General features: G+C 45.6%; 1 protein-coding gene across 1 annotated transcript in view; it reads right to left on the bottom strand.

Annotated features, from left to right (window-relative positions):
* ptk7b (protein tyrosine kinase 7b) overlaps positions 1–19,055 on the bottom strand; it is a gene marked incomplete at its 5' end in the record, with an annotated part of 64,083 nt that continues 45,028 nt past the window's right edge. Inside the window, 18 exons of the mRNA XM_079229798.1 lie at positions 1–1,787; positions 1,960–2,138; positions 2,279–2,430; positions 2,893–2,973; positions 3,077–3,309; positions 3,500–3,661; positions 4,445–4,645; positions 5,322–5,449; positions 6,306–6,453; positions 6,829–6,978; positions 7,263–7,382; positions 7,962–8,097; positions 8,235–8,371; positions 8,886–9,152; positions 10,866–10,996; positions 12,915–13,062; positions 14,822–15,006; positions 15,237–15,339. Of these exons, the coding sequence (XP_079085924.1) occupies positions 1,627–1,787; positions 1,960–2,138; positions 2,279–2,430; positions 2,893–2,973; positions 3,077–3,309; positions 3,500–3,661; positions 4,445–4,645; positions 5,322–5,449; positions 6,306–6,453; positions 6,829–6,978; positions 7,263–7,382; positions 7,962–8,097; positions 8,235–8,371; positions 8,886–9,152; positions 10,866–10,996; positions 12,915–13,062; positions 14,822–15,006; positions 15,237–15,339 (2,822 nt within the window). The 3' untranslated portion in view covers positions 1–1,626. The remainder of the gene's footprint in view (positions 1,788–1,959; positions 2,139–2,278; positions 2,431–2,892; positions 2,974–3,076; positions 3,310–3,499; positions 3,662–4,444; positions 4,646–5,321; positions 5,450–6,305; positions 6,454–6,828; positions 6,979–7,262; positions 7,383–7,961; positions 8,098–8,234; positions 8,372–8,885; positions 9,153–10,865; positions 10,997–12,914; positions 13,063–14,821; positions 15,007–15,236; positions 15,340–19,055) is intronic.

Here is a 19,055-nt window from a genome sequence, read left to right as displayed (position 1 = left end):
TAAAAACACTGTGAACCTTTATTGACAGCAGCATGTATACGTTTGTATATATATCTGTGATTACTGTGAACATTTGCTGAAGCAGATTAAAATTTAAAAAAAGGTCTAGGTGTGAGTGCCTAGCATTCATAAAAACAAAACATTACACTAAAAACAATGTATAAAAACAAGTTCATAAACAAAGGCCATTGCATTTGATTAGATAATGTAAAACAAAAAATGGAAACAGTTAAGATAATCCTTCATTTACCAGGCACTTAAATGAGTACTGGTGACCAGCAGTCACTCTTTTGACCTCCTTTGTACTTAGTTAGCATATTCAGCTGTTTCCCAGACTGAACGCACATGGAGATGGACAGCGAGAATGAAGACAGAGCATCAGAAAAGTACCTTTATGTTATGAACATATAGTTATAAAAAAAAAAAAAAAAGACAGGACCTTCATCATAAATAAACAGGCACCTGCATGTTCTACTACACGACATGATAGAGATAAAGAGGGATATTCTTTTTAAGTGAAGTTAGTGCATGGCTTCTACATTATGTACACATTGCCTGGTGCCATGGTCCACTTTGCAGCATTGCACAAAATAATTGGACCGTGGAGGAAAACTGTGATTGGACCTCTGAAGAAATGATGTTGCAGGTTAAACACAGTGACGGGCTGCAGGCCTGCAACATGATCGCGTTGTAACCAACAAGCACCTCAAAAGTTAATACAACAGAACACACTCATAAAAACATACAAAGCCCACACTGGCACGATCCTCTATTAAATATGTTCCTTGGCTATAAACTTGATCTTTTTTTTTTTTTATTCATGTTCCTGAAGTGTTACCATAACACAGATGACTTCTTCCCCCAACAAGTTTCATCACGTCCCCAAATCACAAGCGTAACAGACGAACCTTCATGCAAACCCGATTCCATTTCTTCTTTGAACGGTCCGGTGCAGCTGATTGGACTTTGCGTTCAAGTAGACCAGTTTAGACCATCTCGCTCAACACACTCCGAAGTGGTTGAAGCTTCAACGCTCCACTGAAGTTACATTAGGTCCCACTTTTTCCCTTCAATATTCTTTCAGACTTGACGGAGCAGGAAACCTACATTTCAGGGGGGGGGGGACCAATAATTTCAATTGATCTGAGCAAGTGAGAGCACTGTAACATACTACAAAGCAGTTGGAGGTCGAGGTCTAGGTGAGCGTGTGTGTGTGTGTGTGTGTGTGTGTGTGTGTGTGTGTGTGTGTGTGTGTGGAGGGCTAGAGGCACTGAGGGTGTGAGGCTCTGTGGAACAAAGCGTCTCTGGGACAGAGCGGTCGCAGACAGGCAGGCAGGGTCACAGTGGATCCGCAGACGGGGTCCTCCATGCTGCGGTTAAGGCAGACGTAAACTCCTGGTACTGCTCACAAGAAGCCGTTTGCACAAAACGCGACTGCGTTTTTTTTTTTCCCCCACTGGTGTACCGACGAAGTCTTATCCACACACACACAGTTTGAAATGCATATAAGAAAAGTGTTTCCTCCTCAACCCGCTTCTCTGAAATGTTTGAGACTAATAATCCAGCATTCCGGTCTTTATGTTGGAGGAAAGGGGGGGGTCCCTCTGATGTGGGGTCAGGGGCGTCTCAGACTTTGCTGTCAGAGGGCAGGTCTCCCAGGGTGTGGACGATTTCAGTGAAAGAGGGGCGCTCTTTGAGGCTTATCGCCCAGCAGCGGGCCATGAGCTTGTAGATTTTGGAGGGGCATCCATCTGGAACTGGCAGCTTCAGCTTTCCTGTCTGCAGACCTGGAGGACCAGCAGAGAGAAGGAGTTTAGAGCCAATCAGAAACACAGACATGTGTGGCTGTTAAAAATCTCATGTCAATGACCACCAGGGGCCTCTTCACTCTTGAAAGACGACGACATCTTGTCGTTTTGTGTGCTGAACCTGGACTCAAGACAAAAGCATCATACTGACCTTCCAGCACCTCGTCATCGGAGAGTTTGGCATACGGCATTTCCCCGTGACTGAACACTTCCCACATCAAAACTCCAAAGGCCCACATATCTGACTTGGTGGAGAAGTCGTCTTCAAACACAGACTCTGACGGCAGCCAGCGCAGCGGGATCCACGCCTGCCTGTAGTGGTAGTACTCACTGCAGACATGTTCACAGGGGAAACCACTCAAATCAGCCAGAGGAACAGAGATTTTTTTGTATTTTAAATCATGGCATTGGTTGTAGTTGATTATTTAAGTGTGTGATTATTGTTAAATCAAGCTCCTTTTCTAACGGACCTGTTGTAGACGTCCTTGCTGAGGCTGAGCGACGACACTTTGATGCGCCTTTGACTGTTGATCAGGCAGTTTCGGGCGGCTAGGTCTTTGTGAACGAAGCGGTGATTGGAAAGATGCTCCATCCCATGAGCCACCTGGGCACAGATGGAAACCTGTACCGACAAAAGACAAACAAAAAAAACGGTCAGGGTACTTCCCTGACTTTGAGAATACATTTACAAGCAGAAGGAATTACCAGGTTTACATGGTTGGACTGCACTGACCGAGAAATTGTCCAACACATAACTATGAGATGAAACCATGACTTCCAATTTCCACATTTTTGCTTTTGTATGGATTAAACAAAGCAGATATAACATGCATGTTATTACGTGAGCTTAAAAGGTGCTGGAACATGTTGGTGGATTTCTTTAACTTTGGACAGAGCCAGGTTTCCCCATGTTTCGTCTTCTTGACCCTGGTCTTTTGAGGTTAGCTGCTTCAGGCACAGTTAGGCTCTTGACACACAATCTAATATTTTTCTCTGCACGCAAGTTTCCACTCCACAAGCGTAGCTATACGCCAGCTGATCTACTCATCTGGCCCTTAACGAGAACGTGTATTTGAACACTTACTTTGGTCTTGGTGCTGATAGGCTGAGATTTCACTTTGTCATCTTTGCTTTTGGAAATCCTCAGGAACTGCTTCAAGTCTCCCTGGTAGGATAAAAGCAAAAAAAAAGATGCACGTATAAGATGTCACTTTTCTTTAATCCTTAAGTTTGTGTGTGTGTTTGCACTTCTATCATTGTGCGCTTACCAGGTCGTAGTACTCCAGGATCATGTAGTGGGGCTCTGCCTCCCTGCACAGGCCCAACAGGCGGACGACGTTGGGGTGGCTGAGCTTTGCGAACATTTCGGCTTCACGGCGGAAGTCGAGCTGGAGCTGCTCATCTCTGGCCTGCAGGCTCTTCACCAACACCACCGTCTCCTCCTCGCTCTCCTCCAGACCCTTAGCTTTGCACAGCAGCACCTCACCAAACTCCCCTTTGCCTGTACAAACATTCACACACAAAGAGAGAGTAAATGTCAGTGCACATGCTCAACATGTTGCACATCCTGCTTTATTAGGTTATCTATTAACGTCCAGTTGAAAGATCAGGCGACTTTCTTCGATTTCAGAGCACGAGGACATTCATTCTCAGTTAATACGTAGAAAAGAGAATAGTTTCAATCAACCAACCCAAAGTCGTGATGGTTTGCAGGTTTGCTCGAGGAAAGTGGAGCTTGTCATTGTTGACGTGGCTGTGGCGTTTCTCGGTTGTTGCCATGGTACCCATATTGGTGAGTGCCACCTCTTCTTGGATCTCAGCGGTGGTGTGGCCATTTTGTTGAACAGCTCCTCCTGATAAACACAACACATGTCTGTCAGGGTCAGAGGCCTATTGCAAATCTCAACAGGCAGTGAAGGGCCTGGAAATGGGATGCGGGTCCAAACAGAGTGAATCATCGTCTTGTGAAAACCAGCTTGTTGCCGTTCGATGGTTCACGAAGAACAAGTTGGCATTAAATGTGGAGCAGAGATGTAGTTTAAAAAGAACAGAGTAATGTGGGATGTTGGATCTTTGTGGTGTGCTATTTTTGCAGTTCGTAGTTGCACGGTCAAATGTATCGTAATCGTAATGTGACTACGGATCAAACTTCATAAAGTCAAAGCTTACTGTTCTCCACAAAATTTAATATATTTGTGCTACTCGCTGTTCCATCATCTACAGTTAATTGTTTTTTTTCTAGCTCGAAGCAGCAGCTGCATTTCCCTTTTTTTAAATTTATAGTAATGTTGAGTGTACTTCATTGTGTCTCTTTTCCAGTATTTACACATGACACACTCAAATTCTGAAGAGACAAAGTCTGCTGTGTAATACAGCTCAAATACAATGATCTTACATGTTAACTGCAATACCCCAGGTAAACACAAGATGGCAGCAAATATCCTAAACCTTTCAACAACACTTTGAAGAGGACCACCATGTTGAAGGATCAACTAAACACACACACACACACACACACACACACACACACACACACACACACACACACACACACACACACACACACACACACACACACACACACACACACACACACACACAACTTCTTCTGGGCTGACCCTAACAGTTTGTCATACCGTTCAGACACTCCATCTCCGGCTCCTCTCCGTCCTGGCCTTTCTGCAGTCTTTTAGCGTTGCGTCTCTTTTTGCAGTAGAACATGAGTCCAAGCACTACGATGATGTAAGCCACGGCCGCGCCCACCGACAGGCCGATGGTCTGGATCATCTTGTAGGGGGCTTTGTCCATGTCGTCATCGAAGGGCTGCACTGGCTTTTCTGTCGGGCACAGGCATTCAATATGGTTCACTAAAAATGTTCTGACGCAGTACATGTGTCATCTTTAACACACCCAGGTCTTTGATCAGCATCACATATTGTGTTTCAAAGGAAATGGAAATACAAGATGCAATCAGTTTAGGAAGCTGTCACACAAAAACTATACGGTAGAAAATGTTAAACCTTTATATCAGTTTTATAGACTAAAAAAAAAAAAAAAGGTACCTACATTAAATTTTAACACAGTTTGAAACGTGATACTATTTTGAAACATAGTCACTTCATTCAACAAGTTGCCGGTGAGGCTTTGTTGGGCGCTGAAACTCAATGGTCTCCTACTTTGAACTAAACTGGCTTACCGCTCTGCTACTTTGGGAGATAACGAGTTGATGTGGGTAACAAATGCAAGTGTGTGGCTGTCATTTTCAGCTCCAGTCGGCACACAAGGAGCCAGAGAGTGTGAAGCGTTATTAGATCCAACGTCTGCCCAATCCCATCACCTCCGTGACAGCTGTGGCGTCAGAGATGAGGCTGTGTGTTATTAACCTGTCGAGGTGCGCGATAGGCAGAGGGCGACGCTTTAATTAATGCCTTCATCCTTCGCTCGTGATCATGTGTGCAACCTTTGTTCCCGACAAAAGAAGCCTGTGTACGTATGTGTGTGTATTAAACTCACCCACGACATACAGCTTAGCCACACGGTCTTTGATGCTGCAGCTGTTTCCGGCCACACATGTGTATCTGCCCGTGTCATCGGTAGTGACGTCTGAAATCACCAAGGAGCCATTGGGCATCTTCTGGAACCTGGAAGAAGGGAGGGACGGGTGAGGGTTGATGTCTTCATCTACACAATGGGCCGCATGCAAGAACTTTTTCATGTTCTTATCCAAAGTCTCTCCTATTTTCTTGTGTGAGCTGTCAAGTTGAAACCCTCTTTAACAGCACAAACACGTCATACAATTGCTGGTTTTATCCTCTTCACTAGCAGATGGCTGTGTGTGAGATTTGATCTTGAGCATAATTAACAGCCTTCAAATTGTTGCCTTCTCCTCTCAGTTTGTGGGCAAGTTTCATTCACAAAAATGGGTTAAGAGAGTGAAGAGAAGAACTTCACACTGTTGGAAATCAGAAGGCGAAAACAGAAACGCATGCCAGTAGTGGCATTAGTAGTTGAAACTGTTCGATAATATTAGTAAAACAGCTGTCAGCAAAGTAGGCGAGCGGAGCGGAGATGTGACAGTCACCGAGATATAATAATATAATATACGAGACAGAATATCATAATACACATGGAGGAGATGTTACACTGCAATGTTAACGCCAATAAATCTAAAAATATGGTGTGCCAAATATACATTTTGTATTCCATTTATTTGAGTTATTCATGTTTTTGTCAGGGAATTTTCCAAATGAAATTAGATTAAAGCATTTGCATTGTCAAGTCAAACCAGACAATGTGTTTTTTTTTCCTCACTGAGGAGAGACAGGACATCTGTTCATGACTCATAAAAGGTCTGGACCACACATGTAACTCCGTTCATGACTAAAAGAAAGAACAATCAAATTGGGGCTCAATCCTGTTTTTGAACCTGTAATCGCAAACTGTAATCTTAATTCATGACGGTTGATGGCAGATCAAAAAGTCACAGGTCTTATTTACCTTCTGTTCTTACTGATGTCCAGCGTCCGGTCTTTGACCATCCAGTGGATGTGAGGCTCGGGGTCACCGGTGGCCTGGCAGTGCAGGATGGCTGTGTAACCTTGGTACACCGTTGTATTCTCTGGTACCACCTTAAAGTGAATGTACACTATATGTGCACGCACACACACACACACACACACACACACACACACACACACACACACACACACACACACACACACACACACACACACACACATTCATTAACACAACACTTACACCACAACCCGGCCATAACATTTCCTTTACAGACTGTGGTGGCTGTGGTTAACATCTCAATTATACTCTAAAACCCAAATTCAATTTATTACTGGACAATAAAAAAAGGCCACAGACGACACAATAAATGCGGCTGTGTTCACCGCATGAAAAAGATCAATGACTCGCATGTACTGAGACCACAAATAGTGTTCTTTGTGTGGATTAATGACTAACATGGCAGTGCAGCCCTGTCTTGCAGGATGATGAGTGAGCGGTTTACCTGCCACAATGAGCGCCACCAGGGCTCGGATCTCCCCCTGGGGGAGGTTTGAGGCGATGCAGGTGTAGTTGCCGGCGTCGCTGCGGGTGACTTTGGTGAAGTGGAGCTGGCCGTTCCTCTGTGTAACCCGGGGCGGCAGCTCTCCTCCGTCTGCAGGGGGCGACAGAGAGACGGGTGGGGTTAGGAGTCTGTTGCTGCATGTGGAATTCAAGTGGTTGAATGGACTCAATCATGGCAACAAAGATGAATGGAGGAAATGAGCCACGATGTTTAAACTTCCTCGTACTCGTGTTTATTGCCGAGGAAAATGCAAACAGCATTTATCATAAAAAAAAAGGAATGAAGGGTACTGCTGCATTTTGAAAGAGATAATTTAGGTGTTTAAAGTCCTTATCTGACTTTGTGAGCAAAGGTCGAGCCAGCGATGTGCACACCTGCTTTGGTCCAGCGGATGGTTGGGCTCTCTCTGCCTTTAGCAGAGCACTGGATGGTGATCTCGTTATCCAGCTCCAGGCACTGAGAAGGCTGGGGGGTCGGGGTGAACTTCAGCTTCTCTGGAACACAAGTCATAACACACACGCACATTACACACATGGTAAACATTGGCATGTCAAAGCCTCTTTTGTGCAGATAAAATGCCAGTTCAGACACATTGGAGAAAGTGGCTTAATGCACACGCTCAGACGCAGATCTGTGGAGCATAACAACTGAAGTCTATCGGAGGCTGAGATCATATAAACAGAGAGATTGTCCAGACATAGCAGCGACACGTCAGCCCATCTAACACAGTAACCTTATAGCAGCGGAGCTACGCTGATAGGAATTTAACATGGAGATAATGTGTTCAAATGGAGGCTAGGAAAAAAAAGCTAATATTTTACACCTCTGTGGGTGTCCTGCAGCACGCGCATTCACAAGCAAGACCATATTTGTTTCATATTTTGTCTTAATGTATTACTCATCATTGCCTGGATGTGATTTCACTCATGACATCATTCTTCAGTCGGGGGAATAACATATTTGCTCAGTGTAAGCTCTAAGAATAATCTACTGTATATATATATATATATATATATATATATATATATATATATATATATATATATATATTACATAATTCCCTCACTGCTTACCAAGTACACTAACTCGAGCTTGCCCAGACAGTCGGCCGCCTTCAGTCTTGGTTTCACAGCCGTACATCTGTCCGTCGTACACCTCCACGTTGTTGATCCTGAGCGTGCCGTTCGAGAACAGCTTAAATCGAGAGTCCTAGAGAAGAAAAAAGAAAGAAAAAGGAAGATATTTAAAGTGTATTTAATATTTAAGTTAAAATGTTCATCTGCTGAATCCATGTCAGAAAAAGACACAATAACGGTGTTTGTGTGTGTTATTGTATTTTAACCGACCTCTGGTGTGATCATGATGTTGTTGCGGAGCCACGTGACCTCAGGTTCAGGGTTGGCCTGAGCTTGACAGTGAAGGTAACCTGGCTTCCCCTCCTCGAGGTGGCTGTCCTGAGGACTCGTCACCCACACTGGGGCAGCTGTGAAGATAAACACACACACACACACACACACACACACACACAGGGAAAACTTATTATATAAACACAGACATTTCACAACTTCCCATACAGAATATACATTATCACTACACGGCAGTGCCTTGAAGGATTACACTTCTTCATTCTTGTATAGATTTGTTCCTACTCTTACACTAATCATATATTTATCTTATTCCATTTCATTTATCTGTAGTTTTACTTCTCTCTTTTATTGTTCGTGCGGCAACAATATTTGAATTTCCCCTCTGGGGATCAATACAGGCTGATCTTGTCTTAATGAGCTTAGCCCATTGGTCATGACCTAGACATAGACACCATTAATCCCCGTTTATCTAGTAGAAGGTCCAGGGTTTCCCAGCATGCCCCTGACATTTAAGAACAAAACAATAATTATAAAAAAGGCCCAAGTTAAGGTCTTTTTTTTAAACTTTCTACAACATTAGAAAGCAGTTTCCCAGGAGTTGTACTCCTTATTCTCATGCGTTTGACTCACTGGCCACAGTGAAGGTGACCTCCTGAGTCCTGCGTCCGGCTCTGTTCTGGGCCACGCAGGTGTAGGTGCCAGAGTCTCCTTCCTCTGTGGGACTGAAGATCAGATCCAGGCCGTCCTGGTACACTCGGCCCTCCGTGGGCACCCGCTGACCTCCTCTCTCCCACCAGACCTGGGGCTCAGGTCTGCCGCGTGGCGCTCGGCAGGCTACCCGCTGCAGGGTGTCCGCTGTGAAAACCTTCGACATCTTGGCCACCATGTCATCTATCTCTGTGGTCCGAAAGCAGAGAGAGCGGGCATTGTCATTGCATGAAGAAGCAATGTGAATGCAGAATTAAATGATTTCTATTTACACAAGGCCCCTGATAATCAAATATCTGTCTTAAAAGCCAGCGACGCGTCGGTGATTTTTTATTTCAAGAGCAAGCAGTCCCGAGCACGTTCAATTCTTACACACGGTTCTGTCCGCAGATATCCTGTCTCGTTAGTAAAAGTCCTCAGATTTGTAGTGCCGGTCACAGTAATTAGAGAACAAAGCACACAGCAGGCCAACTGAGTATATAGGTTATGTGGGAATTAAATAAGGCCCGTGTGAGGTGGGTCATATCAAAACTGGCAGCCCCTATACAGAAAGTGGAATGTGATCTGTCGTACAAAGACTCACAAGACCTCACACTACTGTGTGGTTTAATACTGTGTGTGTGTGTCCCGCAAAATGGAAGTCATTAATACTATATTGGCCGACAACACTCTGAAAGCTGGTCAGTGGCTACGACCTTCTATTAGTCTAAGATCTAAATCAATTAATGAGAACAGAAGAAAACACACATTTCTCAGCGGATGAAAGGGAAGTTGAGCTGGGGTGGGGGGAGGGGCGGTGAGAAATAAATTAGGTTGAGCTACGATAGAGTGACTGTTTAAACTTGTCCCTAAATACGGAATTCTACTGTGACACAATCCCCTATAATGCCTGCAGGGATTACCATCAGATTAAGTGAATTACGGTATTTAACTGGAGCTGTGGTTCACTGGGTTAAAACTGCAGATACAGTCGTACCTCCTTAATCCAAAACCCTTGGGGAAAAGGGGGCTGATGGAGGGGAATAAAGTGTTCGGGACTCTGAATCGCATAGAAATTCCAGCCCTAAGCTTGTACAAAATATTTGACTTGCATGCACTTGCATTTCCAAATGCGGACAGATTAGCAAAAGGAGAGGATACTACAGATTGCTCCTGCTTTACGCTTTTGCTCTCATTTTCTTTGATTAAATTCTCTTTGGAGCGATGGTTCCTGGGAAAGAGCAGGCGCTGTTGTGTGCAATATTAACAACTTTATGTGTCTGGACTTGTACGCTACATTGTTTTCCCTGCGTGTAGGAGAACCTGATATTTGTGCACAACCCCAACATTATATTATAGTTCTGCTACTTTGTTTTCATTTTAAAAAGGGGTTTAACACACATACTCATTTGGAAGTAGTCATTTCCACTGATGTTGGTTGAAAATCACAGAAGCAGATCTAATGACGTTTCACAAGCTCATAATTACACTGCTCGTTAACCCGTTTGAGTCATACTGGTGCGCGGCCTAATGCTGCGTTTGCTGCTCGCTCAGCCAGGTGCCGTTACACTCTCTTGTTGTGATAAATAAATTTGGCACACGGCTAGACTGGAGGAGGAAATAATATGGAGACGAAGCAGGGGAAAAATGCCCCGGCGTGTGTAGTGGATACAGCTGGACCGGATGTCAATAAGGGAATGTGATTATCATCGGAGAGATCTGGCTCTAAGTGAAAGAACCAGACGAAGGAGGGAGGGGAGAGCCGAATGAGACGGAGGGCGGAGAAATATGTAATCCAAATGCCCCCCCCTCACTCTCAGATTACAGAATCACAGGTGTTTATCTCTCACCAGTCCAACAACGGCAAATGTGCGCGTGTGTGTGTGTGTGTGTGTGTGTGTGTGTGTGTGTGTGTGTGTGTACCAGCTATGAGGAGGGAGGCCTCCAGTGTAACAGGGGGCCCTCTGAGGCCGCGGCCGACACACTTGTAGGTCCCCGTGTTCCTGGGCTTGACCTGGGTGATCAGCAGCGTGCCGTTGGATAAGAGGAACACACTGCGGAGAAGAGACGAATCAAAACATGTCATTCAACATCTGCTCATTCATACCGTCTTGGGAAAAAAAAAAAGGTGTCACATTGTTTGTACACAAGAGCGCATTAACAGCAGCGCATGTCACAGAAATGCTTTCTGCACAGGTGCAACTCCCACGCTCAGATGGCATCTGAAAATAACTCTGTGCGTTTGTTCCGGTCGGCTGAGAGCACCAGCTGGAGATGCTCTGCCACACAGGATGGCACAATAACGAAAGACTACTTTGGCATAGGTCTACTTTTTTCCGTTCTTGGCATGTTATCTGATGCCATCTCAATCGCCCCGATTCCCTAAACACAATCTGCTGCTGCAAATTGGTTCAAGTAAATGCTAAGAACTTGTCCGCCAAAGACGAAACGCATTTTAATCCATAAAAATGCTTTTTAAAAGAGCAGGACTGATGGACGCCCCCCGGCCTCTGGCAGGCTGAAGGGAGTATCGGAGCCAGTGATGGACGGGATGAGAAGTAATTAAAGGCTGACCTTAAGCCAGCTTCAAGACTGAAAGATAAGGAGCCGTACATCCCTCACAGCACACCGAACTGAGCTCAGCAGACCGGACAACTCATCACAGTAGAAGACAAAGTCATTATAAAGCCCGTGGGAAAAGGGAAAATGCAAAGGGGAATACGTGCCGCTGGATACAGTTTGGATGCTGTGTAATTACTGGAGAAGAGTTTTCCAAAAGCAGGATCCATCCAGGACGTCTGGTTCTGCATCGGATTCTCTCAGGAGGGCTGATATTTCTGTGCTATCCCTTCTTCTCTTTTCAATAGTGGGAGGCAAGTGAGCTTCGGGAGCTTGTGCCTGCGAGTCTGTACCTCGCTCTGAGAATACTCTAAAATAACCACAAAATATAAATATAAATATATATATATATATATATATATATATATAATAGCTATATGCGCAGAAAGAATTGGGATGGTTCCTTGTTTTTCCCTCCTGACTTGGTCTGACCCACGAGGCAGAATTATTTCTGTCTGCTAAAATAGCCTTGAGCTTACTCTGGTATGTTTTTTTTTGTTTGTTTCACACGTGTGAAAAACAATCTACATCAAATATTCACACAATCTAGAGGGAGGGAGGAGGTTGTCAAAACAGTGCAGGTGCAAAACAGATGATATCTCCTGCAGAGCGCTGCATTCCTCTGGCATTATATCAGCCCAGATCAATAAACAAACACAAAGGCAACCTTGGAATACCTCCACCACAAAGAGGCCAGGGTTTTAATGAAACATTCTGCACCTGTGCTTTTATAGTCACACTCGTTTGTAATCCCGGTGCTGAGTAATCACTGCCTAGGTGACCAAACCCGCCTCTGACGAGCTCATTACACAAGTGACCAACTGTTGATGCTGAAGTCCTTCTCTCTCCCCCCTCACCGAACACTTTACAATCGAAACCAGGCTCTTGCTCCCCGTGTGGAACAGCGTGCCGACATCGTGTCCATGTATGAGCCCTGAGGGTATGCTTGGCACTTGGTATAGAAATTGGTTATTATCTAGTGTGCTTATAGGAGACATGCTGGGAAGCTGCCTGTCGCTTGAGGGCTGAAAAGTCCTTTGTGATAGGCTGGAGGGTGTTCAAGTGATGTATAGTAGATGGCAGAGGAACTTTACAGCGCTTTGCTCCAGGAATAATATCCCTTAATGTGCAATTCATCTTGAAAGCGAGTCGCAACGGCACGCAGAGAGCCGAGAGCCCAACGCAAGGGTCCACGCCTCATTGGGTTCAAAGGAATATCCGACTGTGGCTGCAGCTTACATAACGGTAAGTGAGGAGTGGGGCCCGTGTTGAGGGAGTGGGTTGAGAGTCTGTGGCGTATGAGGGGAAAGAACATTGTGTTGCAGAAAGGGGGGGATTTAGCTCCCAACATACCGAGACTTGTTTGCCAGCAGCTCGCTTTCGTGGTACCACTCCAACGTGGGGGGCGGCACGGCGGTGAACTGGCAGTGGAGCGAGGCCTCCTCGTTCTTCAACACCACCTGGTCCTCGGGAGTGACCACCGGCCGCGGGAAACTCTTATCTGTTTAGTAGAGGGAGACAAACATCTGCGTGATTACATCGGCCAGGCATCAGACCGTCCAGGCGGATGCTGTGCGTCGGACTGATCTATTCCGATCTTTATTAAAAGCCGCCAACAGCAGCGTGGGGCTGGTGAGCAAGCGGCCTTCAGGTGACGGTGTGTGTCAACACCTCAGGGGCCCCGGGGAGACTTAATGAGGTCAGTGAACAGACCCTGAAGGCTATCTGGACCATCATCTCCTCCTTTTTTCTTTTTATAACCACCTGGAGAATAGAATCATCTCTCTCTGCAAGAAATTGGGGTTAGAGGGACTCAAGTGGGGTCGACTATTATGGAAAAAAGACAAATCTGTACCTGAATGATCAATTTAATTGGACAAATATATTTAGGCTGGTCCTATTGTATTTCTTACAATGGTTGTCGCTGGATTTCCCAGTATGTTCCTTCTATTCACATTGTTATGACCTATTCGACCCTCCCAGCTGCCCTCTAACACTGGACAAGGCTGCTCTGACCTGCCAAAAATAGAGATTTGCTACATAAGTAAAAAAATAAAAAATACCTCACAGACTTCAGCACATTGTTAAACTCCAAATACAAAGCTGAAGCTCAATAAAGAAACAGGAACACGAAAAGAACCGTTAATCCCGGGTTTACACGTGTGAGTCTTTCAAATCTGAACAGCTAATGGAGCTATGGTGCCAATAACGGTATTAGTATATGGCCCCTGGTTGGTGTGAAGAAACAGAAAAGGCGTTCACACCCGGCCCACCCAGGAAGTCGCAGGGAAGACCTCATCCTAAAGAGCTGTGACCGTGCATTGAAAACCTGTCAGCCTTACCTTCTTGTGAAGCCCTATAGAGGAGTGGAGGGCGGCAACATGGTAACTGGAAACTCAACAATTATCCATTCTTCCTCGACACAGGTGCTAAGCTAGCGTGCCTCTATATGTGTGTGTGTGTGTGTGTGTGTGTGTGTGTTGCAGGTGACTAATTCGAGTGGAACGGGGCATCAGGTTTCACGCACAGATGTGCTTGCTATATGTAATCTACTTACTCAGTGGTGAACTGAGGGGATAATAGGGATAATAATAATAATAGGAGCGCGTACGTCATGAGAGCCTGCGGACAAACGAATAATAGCCCTTTACAACACAGTATAGCGAGCTGTGTGTGAACGCTACAGTAACACAGTCGGACCTACAGAGCGCCGCCGCCGCCGCCGAGGGAGCTGATGTTATTGTTCACCTTGTAGATGTTTATGATGTTCTTTCTGTCTGCGTGGGCGGCGGAGGAGGAAGGTGCTAACACTCTCTGGTAATCACATCAGGGACTCCCATCACTTTCTCTTCCTGTTCTCTCAACACTAATGTCCATTAGTATATATACACATCCTCCTCACCACCGCCACACTTCCTGGCAGGTGTGGCGATGTGGAATGACTTGTCTTGTTCTTAAAACGTCAATTAAAAGGTTTTAACGTATATAATGTCACAAAAAGTCACCTTGGGCTACTGGAAATTCTGACGAGCATTTTTGACACTAGTTGACATTTTTACAGGCAAAATGTGTCCCGCTGGAGAAGTGATCCAGAAAATAACAGCTGAATTAATCAACGATGAAATTAACAATTACTCTACAAGCACTTCTAAGAGTGGCAGAAAAGTGTTAAAAACAAAAAAAAAAACTATGACGCAGTAGAACAACACACTTCATTTCACGTCATTTAAAACATTAAAATAAAACATACACACACACACCTATAATGTTGAGGGTGAAGTTGCTGTTGCTGCAGACGTGCCCGGCTGCATTCTTGGCACAGCAGTAGTACAGGCCGTTGTCGTCCGGACTGGCACTCGTAAAGGTGAGCGTCCTCTCCTTGTTGTTGATCTGGTGGCTCTTCTCTGTCAGCTTCACCCCGTCCTTGAACCACTGGCACGTCGGCCTGAGGGAGAGGCAAATAGGCACGAGAGAGGTTTAGGAGAGGAGAAAGGTGGGGACGAGGCGTGTGATAGAAAAGGTGAGTAGAGGGGGAAAGAAGATGAATAGAGACAAAGAACATTGGGGCATGAGAGGCCAACATGGACAGAAGAGGAGTGTTCTTCAGTACAGTCCTCAACGTGATCTTTAACCCTTTGAGCTCTGAACTTGAGGTGACAGCGGGAGGAGACTCACCGTGGGTGTCCATCAATATGACAGCGCAACGTGACCGGCGCCGAGCTCTCGATCTCCCCTTCTGAGGCGGGCTCCTTCAAAGTCACACCACCACTTTCTAACCCTGTGGGGGAAGAAAAACAAGGAATATGTGAGCCAGGAGGAGAAGGAGTAATAAGAGAGGAGAAGGACAGGAGGGAAAATTGAGTTAAGTGGTCGTCCTGTCATCTGTCCTCGCTGGGACGCACTGAGACGCTAATGGGTGCAGCGGGGACGAGGGCAGAGTCTGACTGACTCATACGCGGACGCAAAGCAGGGAGCTACCACAGCGCTGGGTCAGCTTACATCGGCACAGCGCTGTCCTGCGCTCAGAAACAGCGAGCTGGGCCTTTACTGCGCTTTTTTATGGACATTTAATGGACAGTTCATTGGCTTACTCTGTTAAAAAAGGACCACACTGCTGACAGAGCAGCCCATGAAAATCAGGCGAAAGGGGAATGAACAACAGGGCAACAGTGAACCATGCAGTTCTGATTCTTTAAATGCAGGAGCAGTGCATACTTTCAAAATGTCTTCAAGCCTGATCAGGTGGGTTGACCGTATTATTATTACTACTATTACTACCATGGGAAGAGCATATGCCAGAACAAAGTGATGAGCAGCATCGCTCTCGCTAGTAACATGAAAACCGATCGATGGCGTCTTGAGTGACAGATGAACAAGAGAATAAATGAAAGAAACACATGTCAGGGAAAATGATCCACAGCCGTCCTTTAAACGCATCATGTCGCAGTGAGAAATGACAACAGTGTGGTTTTACCATTAAGGGTTTGACCCAGTACACTGGGAAATATATATCAGCTTCAAGCATGTCAAGAAATCATCACAGCAGCAAATCATTCCTACATTCTCCTTAGAGGATGGCAACACAATCATTTTTTCAGTCTCCGAGGGAGACTAGTAGATATATCTCATGATGAACTGAGGCATTTCATCCCTCCAATAAAAAGAAAGGGCCGTGGTGGCTGCTGTGCACTAAGCCTCTGTGGCGTGGTCAGAGGTTCAGGGCCAGCCATGAAAAAATGCCCTTTTTGATTTGACGGAGACGCTTTCTTTTTTGTTGATGAAACCTCCACCTGCTGCCGAGTAGGGGTGTGAGTCTTACAGTATTTCAAGATTAAATTTCTTTGAAATTCTTTGAGAATCAGTTCTGGATACGGTATACAGGGTTGGCAACTTCAAGGTCTACTCCAGTCGGCGGTGCCCGTTTCAAGGCGGCGTGCTAAATTATGTCAGGAAAGTCTTTGTTTTTGGAAATGTTATATCAACTGATTGCAATACTGTAAACACACAAAGGCTACATTGTAAATGTATTCATGCTAAACTTACACAAATAAAACACAAAAAGGTTTTGGTATGTCCCAATCTCATTTATTTGACCTATAAATTGTACTGTTACATCATTCAAATTAGTAGGTTTAGGGCTAAGTGCTTTATTTATTTATTATCCGGGTCTTTTGTAAAAAGATTTAATAAATCGATTTCTTGGGAAGTCGTGAATCGATTCAGAATCCCCCACTGCAGCACGACATGCACACTAAAGTCTACTGGAGGAGTGGGGAAATATTTAAGTTATTCATGAGTCGTGGAGGCGCCTTATATTCGTCTGCACTCCAGCGTCGGCCCTGCTGGAACTCCCCTTCCCCTGCCGAGTGTGTTGACTATACAAACACTTAATGTTCACACTGAATGGGAACCAGGGCTAATGGTTATTTACATGATGATAAATAAGCCGTGGCTGCGTGACACACAGTAACTGCACACCCGGCGAGGTCGCTGACAGAGCGTCTTTTGGGCTGCCCTGGTTTATGCACGAGTCCGTGAGGGTTTTTGGAGTGGATGTAGGTCGTAAATCGCTCCATCATGCTGAGCTTCATTCCTATCGCTCGTGGTTAAATACTGCCGCTGCATCTCGGCCGTTGTTTTTCGATCATCCATGAAATATGCATGGCATGAGCCTCCACCTGAGAAGGCAGGCGGGGGGAGAATCACCGCTGTGAGGTCGGAGGGGGCGCTCGAGGAAGACCTGTCACAATGAATTACAAAGGATCCTGGTATTGCCCTGCACCCTGGGGGATCATGGGTAACCATCTCTACAGTAGCTCATTAACTCCCTCCTAACACAAATGGCCCAACAAACAGCGAGTGTGTGCACATCACGCTGCATTGGATTAAATGTGTGCGCTTGTGTTATGGTGCTGTGGCCCCCAAGCATGAATGCATGCGTACAAATGCACCCAATTGACTTTTGAGAATTCTGCAGAGGATCCTGATTGGTTGGGCGTCTCTGTTCTCGTCAACAGCTCCAGTAGCTGTGGAGGAGGAGGAGGTGATGAAGGCCATCCCGGCTATGGGGACCTGGGGCCAGACACTCAGGCAGACGTATTATTAGTGCGCTGGAAGCATAGCGGGCCCGCCAAAAAAACAGACGGGGAAACCGTGAGTCACCGATGAGGAGGGTTTGACAGAACAACAAGTATCATCTGCAGAATGACCGATATTAGCAAATTACATAAAGAATTAGTTTCAACCTGCCTGGCGTAACAGGTGCATGCCGCCATTATCAGGTGGTGTCAAAACAAGACACGGCTGAATTTTAAAGTCACATGCTGTGCTTCTTTCATGAGTCTATATGCGTTTTTTGCCGTCTATTGGCAATTGAAATAAAAAAAATGGTGCTTCAACCTACAGATTTCAACCTGTCGGTGTCAGGTATGTCTTTCTTGGGAAAACCCCTCTGATACATTTTTTTTTTTACATTTGTAAGAAATTCCACATACATTCCAGCTCTATGAGTGTGAACTCTGAGCCAGGATAGCTGGGTAGGTAGCCTGAGGACCAAGTGAGCACTAAGGGAAACCATGGTGAAGAAAATAATCACTGCTTGACCTGACAATCATTGGAACAATGAGCGCTGCACTACAACGCACAGCCGTGTGACTGTCTAAAGTTTCTGTTCTCCAATTAATGGTATTATTTAATTTCGACTTTGGCCTGGATTTTCTCGCCGTGACACATTATAACCCCCTTTACTCCGCTCAGAGCTCCATTCACGGTTCAGGTTTCTCCAGCTGTCCACCCGACAAACAGAAGGCGCTCTTTCATAACCTGTTAGAGGGAAATACTTCTCCGTAATCCCTCCCAGAATGCATGACTAAGTGTTGGAGCAGGCCTGGCAGCTAACGCCATAATTAGGGGCGTTTAATTATTATGTTGGAGGCAGAACAGGAAGCCCCATCAACACGGGGACGATAACAGATGAATTGTGAGGATATTGTCAAGGCAGATGCTTGGGCCATTCATTCATTCATTCCTCACTGTGCCAAAAGGCAACTGCGTGTTTGTCTTGTTCCACTCAATGAGCGGATTCGTTGCCATGGAGAAGGGTTTTCTGCGACAGAGGCAAGGTGTATCGTGTTATCCAGGGGAGTGTTGGGGGATAGAGATTTAACTGACAGCACCATATGGTTGTGGAAATAACCAAAACATGTGGCAGAGTGGCTTACTATTGTTAACTGTGTGCCCTGGTGCAGTCCTGGGGAAAGCGTGACGGGAGTCAGCTCGCTGCTTTAGAGACGAGGTGTCAGATTTTATCAGCTGTGGCTGACAGGGGTCAACAGGCCAGGCAGCAAACTGGCAACTCAGAGAGATGCTGCTGAAAGAGGAAGGAGAATGTGGGGGAGAGGGACTGGGGCAACGTGACACTGCAGGGGAGAAGCTGACGGATGGAGCCCGGGTCATTAAAACACGAGGAGCTGCATTTTATCGAGAAAAGAAGAA

The sequence above is a fragment of the Taurulus bubalis genome (assembly GCF_910589615.1).
Source record: "Taurulus bubalis genome assembly, chromosome: 14".
NCBI classification, from domain to species: domain Eukaryota; kingdom Metazoa; phylum Chordata; class Actinopteri; order Perciformes; family Cottidae; genus Taurulus; species Taurulus bubalis.
This window is presented reverse-complemented; position numbering and strand designations above follow the sequence as displayed.